Here is a 7,737-nt window from a genome sequence, read left to right on the forward strand (position 1 = left end):
CTAAAATGTCATTGATGTGTTCCTATGCAAACTACTGTAGATTGCTGAAGCGTTTCACCACCGATCAGGTTGTGAGCCCACTGACGTCATTAAAAAATTGCTTTTAGCTTATAGGTCATAGGATACAATACTTAGACAGGGTTTCACTCGGGTAACATCATCCAGACTAAGAATGGGCCCTGCACATGTAAAACGTGTGTTAACTACAATGGCAAATGCTCAGTATACGCACGGGGCACCATGTCGAACATTTTAATGTATATATATATCATGGTCACTTTTATGAGGTTTTCTTTGGTGATGTCAAAGTCAGCTTTTGCAGTGAGGTGAGGTCATACGCGTTCCTGGAGCGCGCTCGCAGAACAGCTGCGCACGTTCGCACTTTCACAGTTAAAATGAAAACAGTTTGGACCGGATTGCCCAGCACTGCCTCCCTGAGATATTCAATATGGACCTCTGTTTGTTTTCTATTAATAGGTGAGCAAAACTGGTACGATTCCTGGTTGTTTGTCCAAGCTAGTAATAATGTTAACGTTTGTGGTGTTAGAATGGTGTTTTTCATAAAAAATCTATTATTATTATATTATTATTATTATTATTATTATTATTATTATTATTTGAAGTTGTTTAAAATGTTACATTAACGTGTTGTCAAGCTGTTTCAGGGAGCACACCTTTTAAGCCATAACGAGATTAGTGTATTGTATATTATTATATTGTAAAGTTGACCGTAAAGTTATTATTTTTTTTTTTGTTTTGTTTTTATTGTAGAGATAACAAATATATGTCGTTTTTGTTTCGACAGTAAAAGTTTTGCATTTGGGCGCACAGTTAAACAACACTATTTTTGGAGGTACAACAACACCAGGTAAAACAGGTTTCAATAATATTCCATAAAAAAAAAAAAAAAGTGTAAGGCAAAACTGGCACGTTTATTTCTTTCAAACGTTTCCCGCCTTCTAGTAACTGTTTATGTGAAGGTGCGCCACGACAGCCCACGTTTGATCTGTATGACAGAAGAGCTGGCCAGAAGAGAAGTAATGGATCCTTTTTTTCTTTGGACCGGACCCGATGGAAGGAACATTAAAGGTTAATAGTCTTAATGGTTACTATCTAAGATATATGAAAGGAGGTGCAACATAACAGTTAAAGATATTCACTGCATTGCAATCATATATTATATATCCTATATTATATATATATATATATATATATATATATATATATATATATATATATATATATATATATATTTTTTTTTTTTTTTTTTTTTTAATGTGACAAAGTATTATTGTACATTGTTAAAACTCTCATATATTCCTATATGGAACACAATAGCTGTGTCAACATTTTTTTTTTTTTTTTACACAGTGCAAACAGTTGCATTTGGTAGTAGAATAAATGAATCCATAGACTCCATGCAACGTTCTGTTTTTCTCTTCTCTGTTAGATGATAGTCAGGTTAACCTTACAAACACAGGTGTGCTCATTCTAAACCACATGTTTCAAAGCTACATGTCTGGAGTTTTCACCTGCACTTTGAGTTACAAGAGCATGAAGAACGCGAAAGAAAAATTTGTCGTTCTTAAATTTTTGATTTATGGTAAGTAATCCATCAAAGGAAACAGCCCATACAAATCATTAAAACATTGTAATGCATTGGCACCCCATATTTATATTTATATTCCATAATAAGCTCTGTAAGGTGTCTGCCATGTTCATAGTCTTTTTAATTTGAATGATGTTTTTATTGAAATATTTTGTTATTTCTTTAGGATATCGTGACCCTGATTTTCAGTATAGGTTCAGGAGCAGGTTTATTGCTGGGGATTGCAAGGATGGAGCAAACAATTATTTCTTTGACAACCTGACTGTTGCTTTAAAGCAGCTGGTTGCTAAGCTAACTTGCAGAGTCCTTGACCCTCAATTTCAATGTCATGTTATGAAGGAGCCAGGCGCAGGCCTGCAAACCAATCTCTTCATTACTTTCACAGGTACATTTATGAATCTGTCTGCTGTATACACTTAATAGTTAATGAAGGAAATTAATTAATTGATTGATTGATTGATTTATGCCAGGGCTTCTCAAACCCAATCCTCCAAACCCCAATGTCTTCTGGTTTGCGTTCCAACTGAGCTCACAATTACTTAACTAAACCCTTATTGAATTAATAATTTGCTTAAATTACATCTTTGAATTGTTTTCAGCTCTTACACAGTTGGAAATGTCAAGTTAACTGTAACATTTTATGCAACAGTGTAGAAAGACTAGAAAACACCCTCAGTGTATTATAGAAGTATGAAGATGCGGTCTGGATTAATTCTGCGTGTTTACTCTGCAGTGGATCCTTATGGAAAAGGGTGGGAGCTAATATGTATACAGTATCACCATGACTGTGAAGATGAAGCTAACAAGAGGGTGAACATGGTAAGTGTTTTATGAAGAAGTAATTAAAGCTACATTTCTTTATATACTTTATATTTAAACACAATTGACAGCTTACTACATTCTTCCATAATAGGACTGCACATTTTTTCCAGCAGTAAAAGCTACATCTGTGAGTTATATAAATTCATATCAATTTCTATTCATTTGCACAAAAAAATAATAATAGTAACTAAGTATGCTTTATAGCGACCCCTGGTAGCCAGATATTGTAATTACACTTTTAGTGTTATAACAGCACTGTTTCATAGTTGTGCTGAAGGCCATCAATCTTATGTATTTTAGGCACAAGACCTTGTTCAAATTTTCTTTGAGAAACAAGCAAGCATACTCAATCAGTATAGTGGGAAGATGCCCCTTATATACTACATAAACGACAGTTTAACATCTGAGCGCATAGACAGCTGTCGACCAGGTTATGGAAAGAATAACGAAATGCACCCGAATTGCACAGAATGCTGTGGTAAGTTTCCTTTGCTCTACATTCCATAATGCATTATTATTATTTAGTAGACACCTTTATCCAAGGCAGCTTGCAGAGACGAGGGTGTGTGAACTGTGCCTCAGCTGCAGAGTCACTGACAACAACGTCTCACCCCAAAGACGGAGCACAAGGAGGTTCAGTGACTTGCTCAGGGTCACAGTGAGTCAGCGAGTGAGCTGAGATTTGAACCCGGGACCTCCTGATAACAAGACCTTTTCCTTAACCACCAGAGCACAAAGCCTTCGCATTATATGGATATACACAATAAAATTTATCTTTGAACTTATAGAAGTTGAGCTCTTAGGTTTGTTTCTGGTTACTTTCCAGTAATATTTAATGATACAAAGGTGATCGTTGAGAACAGTTATTGTCTTATTATCTCATTTTTTTTTTATTATACTGCAACATGTATCATGTTTCATATTTATATTATTGGCATGGGATTCTACACTGTATTTCACAAAATCATTTTCTGTTTCAGTTGTTTGCGAGCCTGGGACCTACAGCCTAGATAATTCTGTGAAGTGTGTGCCTTGTAAAAGCACTCAAGTGAGAATTTATGGAGCAACAGCTTGCTAAGTAAACTATTTTTTTTTTAATAGTGTTTTTTTTAATGTATATTATTTATTGAAAGTGAGGATCAGGCATCAACGAAAATTCTGTAAGTATGTTAAATATCCCTAGGTGAACTGCTGAATTAATCTTATTTGGGGATTATACGTCTTTTAAAATATGTTATAATGTTCTATCTTCAATAAAACTGTATTACAGTAAAACAACATAGGCACTTACCAATACTAGCCTAGTCCTTGCAATCCCCAGTGGCCTAGTTTGAAGGCATTACTGGTTTATTAATGAATTATAACTTAAATTAGACATTGACATATATTTATTATAGACTAGTAATGATAAATACCATTGCTCTTTTAAGATACAGTCACCTCTCTGTGAACAGTAGCATTTCTCTTCTCAGCGTTGGAGATCAAGTCTCTCAATGGAAGGAGCCAAAAGAAAACGCAATGAAAAGAAATACAAAACATAATAAAAAGAAGATTTGTAATCTTAAGGAACTGTTGTAAAACCAGAAAGTTATGTCATTTTTATTGTGTAGAATTCTGTATACAAGATAAACATTTTTTTTTTTCCTGTAACTTACTGCTTTTAATAAATGTGATGCCTTATTTAGAATTTCCTGATTTTATTTCATCAAATAATTAATTACCCTATATTTAAATTAATGTATTTAAAATCAAAACATGTTTAAAGAAAATGCTCCAAGGCCATATAAATCAAGTGCAAAAGCAATGCTACATTTTCTTGTTTGTAATTCTAAATCTTGCCTTTTGTTTGTACATTGAAGACACGAAAAGCTCAGCATTAGGGATATACAGTACTGAAAGAGTTAAAAAAAAAAAAAAGAAAAGAAAAGAAAAGAACATTGAGGGAGTGGTTGTTTGTAAATCCTTCTGTGTCATTGGTTGTTTATAGTCACCTGATAAGGGTCATTTCCTTTGGTTGTGCTGTTGATTGTGATGCTGGAAGGAAATAAGCTGCATTCCAGGTCAGTTTATATGCACAACTACACACTAATCTATATGAATAACAGCAGCAGTTTAACTCAAGTGAATGCGACCTACATTGGGAAAAATATATGCAGAGTTGTGTGAAGTTAGACTGCTGTTTGTTCCTTATAACAATGCCTATTGTGTTGCCAAGCATAATGAAAGATAGATAGTAAAAGCCTAAATCATGATAATCTGGAAACTAGCATTTCAAAGTGACAAGTAACTGTGCAGTTACTGCAGATTACATTGCTATTGTAAGCACGGTTTTATTCTGACTGCATACAGTATAACAATATAGCTACAGCTCTCCGAGTTCACGGCAGTGCATTGTTAATAGCAATAGCTAAACAAATTTAAGCACCATAATCATTTTCGATAAATGTATTGAGAAATGAAGGACGCTTGAATCTCCTTTTAGTATTTTAATGACAAAGATGGGTCTAACAACAGCACAAAAAACAGGAAGTGTGTGGTTTCCTGCATCACAGATTCCAGCACAGCAAAAAAAAACCCAAAAAACAGAGAGACGTGACCTGGGGGAGATTTGCTGTAATCATGGAAGAGAGACTGTGTCAGTACTGTACAGGTGGAACTTTATCTGTCACCCAGGCAGTATAAATAAGACTAGGAGCACAAAGTACAGACTCAAGAGAAATATAGCAGACCACTATGGGAATCCTATTCAGCTCAATCTACAAAGCCTTCTATGGTGTGCAGGCCAGGATCCTCATGTTAGGGCTTGACGCTGCTGGAAAGACCACTATCCTGTACAAACTGAAGCTCAATGAAGTCGTCTCTACCATCCCCACCATTGGCTTCAACGTGGAGACTGTGGAACCCATGAGAGGCGTGTCCTTCACCGTGTGGGACGTTGCCGGCCAGGGCAGGATCATGGGTCTGTGGAAACACTACTACACTAACACAGAGGGGCTGCTCTTCGTGGTGGACAGCTTTGACCATGAGCGCTTTGATGAAGCCAGAGAAGAGCTGGAAGGGATCCTGAGCCATGACGAAATGAGCAAGGTGCCCTTCGTCGTCCTGGCCAACAAGCAGGACCTGCCAGGAGCCTGCAGTGCCTCCGACCTTGTGGAGGCGTTGGGACTGAACAAGCAGAGAGACCACGAATGGCAGGTGCAGGGCTGTTGTGCGGTCAACGGGGAAGGGATAGTGGAGGGCATACAGAGACTCACTGGGATGGTCAAACAGTTCCAGAAGACAAGAGGATTTTAGCAGGGATGTTTTCTTAACTACATGGTAATAGAATACTTTCCAAACTCAAGTATGAGGCGCTGCTGGGTGAGGGCATCTAGTTTTTAGTTTTGATTTAAGTTGATTTGTTTGTACTGCCTCAACTGATAATCCTTCTGTCATGCAAATATGCATGTAACATTGTGCAAATGTTGGCAACTATGTGGTCAGATCTACTTGCACTTAATTTTTATTTATTTATTTTATGTTTGGCTATACCGCTCAATAGGGTACAGTGAAAATCAAAGTTTGTGTCTGTTCCAGAATTTTTATTTCATAAGCCCAGCACTGTTAGGAAAAATGGTTACTGAGTTACCTTTTGCTGTCATTTTAAAAATTTTACCTAAAGATGGAACAAAATGAATAGTTGAAATAAATGTTACTATATTTTGTCACACACACTTTTAATTATGTTTCTGTGAAATGTGTTTTTAAGAACAAAATTGTATAGCAACTTGTCTGCTTTTTACTTGTTGTTACCGATATTCAAATAAATGATCTGCAGTATTTCATTTCTACATTTTATTTTATTACATTTCATTAGGAATACTTGTTAAAACATGCAACAAAAATCTAGCATGTTTACTAACGCAGTGAAAGACACAAACAGGGAAGTGGTGACACGGAATCCACTGCCGTGAAGCTGCCTTTTCTCTTATTACTGGTTACTGATACCCACAGTGGGGATTACAAACACAGTACACTAATATTTCTGGCAGCGTATCCAACTCTTGCCAGTACAGACTGTACAGTACATAACAGAACAACACCCCTATTTAGGCAAAATAAATCTATAAACAAAATGAGGCACAACAACAACAACAACAACAACAACAACAACAACAACAACAAATCGTGCTTATATTTCATTTTCCATGCAGACTGCGGACTCTGGCTTCGGTATTTGATTTGCTTATCAGCAGTAAACACCTGGAATATTTTTATTTGCAATGTGTTGCAACTACCACTAGGTGGTAGAAATGTTTTATGATACGCCCGTGATTTAAAATATATCTTAAAGTAATTTTTACTGTTATTTCTACACTGCTTTTAGCTCCGTAAGCGGCTACTACACCCAACGTGCATTAAAGCGCTTGATCCGGATCGACTCTACCTGTGGGGAGGATAGTAGGTACCTACTGCCCCATTCCTACGTGATGATTTTTGCTTGATAACGTCCAGCTGAAAAGCTTGATCTCAGTCAGATCGGGTGCAAACTCTGATACTAGAGCAATTTCAGTCTCTATTCAAAACCTACTCTCTTTTTTTTTTTTTTTTTTTTTTTTTGCTTATGGAAAAATTGACGTTTTATATTTGAATTGTTAGTAGTTTTAATTGTTGTAGTTAATGGTTGATATTATAGTTACATTGTTCTTGTTTTGTAGTCTTGGGATGGCTTGCCGTTAGAGGTGCTATATAAAAATCAATAGATTGATTGATAATGGTACTGTACTATACCACGTTAAAAACCATTTGCTTAACTATAGCTAGGATGGGGGGAGGCGGGTTAAGAGCAAAAGAGACCAAGGAGCAACGCAGAAGCGCACGAATGTCTATTCATCCTATGGTAACCAGGAATCGTCACTTTTTAGAAGTGCGTGTGTGCGTGTGTGCGTGTGGAACTGATTTGGAACTAGGAGATACATCTTATCTGTTTTATTTATCCAATAAATGGATAAACAGACTCAATGCCAGGATGCCTGAAGGTTTAAATTGAGAGGAACAGTAGATCGTTACATCCCTAACTATGCAGTAAATGACATCACAAACACATTCATAGATTCGAAGAGAAATAAGTGTGGTTACCATGGCATCAAAACTACCTCCACTGTTTGTTTTCAAGCACACATTCCCTTGACAAAGGTATGTTTAACGTACTGAAACGTATATATGTATATACACACATATATCTACACGCATGCTGTGTATATATTATAACATAATGTGTGCCGGAGAGTTTGATTTACTTTGCAAAAATATTTAATAGCCCATAC

The 7,737-nt window shown here is 36.2% G+C and overlaps 2 protein-coding genes across 2 annotated transcripts; both read left to right on the forward strand.

The window, feature by feature from the left end:
- Positions 1–308: 308 nt before the first annotated feature.
- On the forward strand, positions 309–3,990 carry LOC121301754 (zona pellucida-binding protein 2-like). The gene is made up of 9 exons (XM_041231352.1): positions 309–477; positions 806–868; positions 964–1,089; positions 1,451–1,607; positions 1,697–1,700; positions 1,751–1,994; positions 2,343–2,428; positions 2,732–2,909; positions 3,412–3,990. Exons 1-9 carry the CDS (start codon positions 396–398, stop codon positions 3,507–3,509), a joined length of 1,038 nt encoding a protein of 345 aa, XP_041087286.1. The 5' UTR covers positions 309–395; the 3' UTR covers positions 3,510–3,990.
- A 403-nt stretch (positions 3,991–4,393) lies between these two features.
- On the forward strand, positions 4,394–6,238 carry LOC121301808 (ADP-ribosylation factor 1-like 2). Its single transcript, XM_041231417.1, has one exon. The coding sequence runs from the start codon at positions 5,165–5,167 to the stop codon at positions 5,723–5,725; it is 561 nt and encodes a 186-aa protein (XP_041087351.1). The 5' UTR covers positions 4,394–5,164; the 3' UTR covers positions 5,726–6,238.
- The last annotated feature ends 1,499 nt before the right edge of the window (positions 6,239–7,737 follow it).

This window comes from Polyodon spathula, chromosome 28, assembly GCF_017654505.1.
Source record: "Polyodon spathula isolate WHYD16114869_AA chromosome 28, ASM1765450v1, whole genome shotgun sequence".
Taxonomy (NCBI): Eukaryota; Metazoa; Chordata; class Actinopteri; order Acipenseriformes; family Polyodontidae; genus Polyodon; species Polyodon spathula.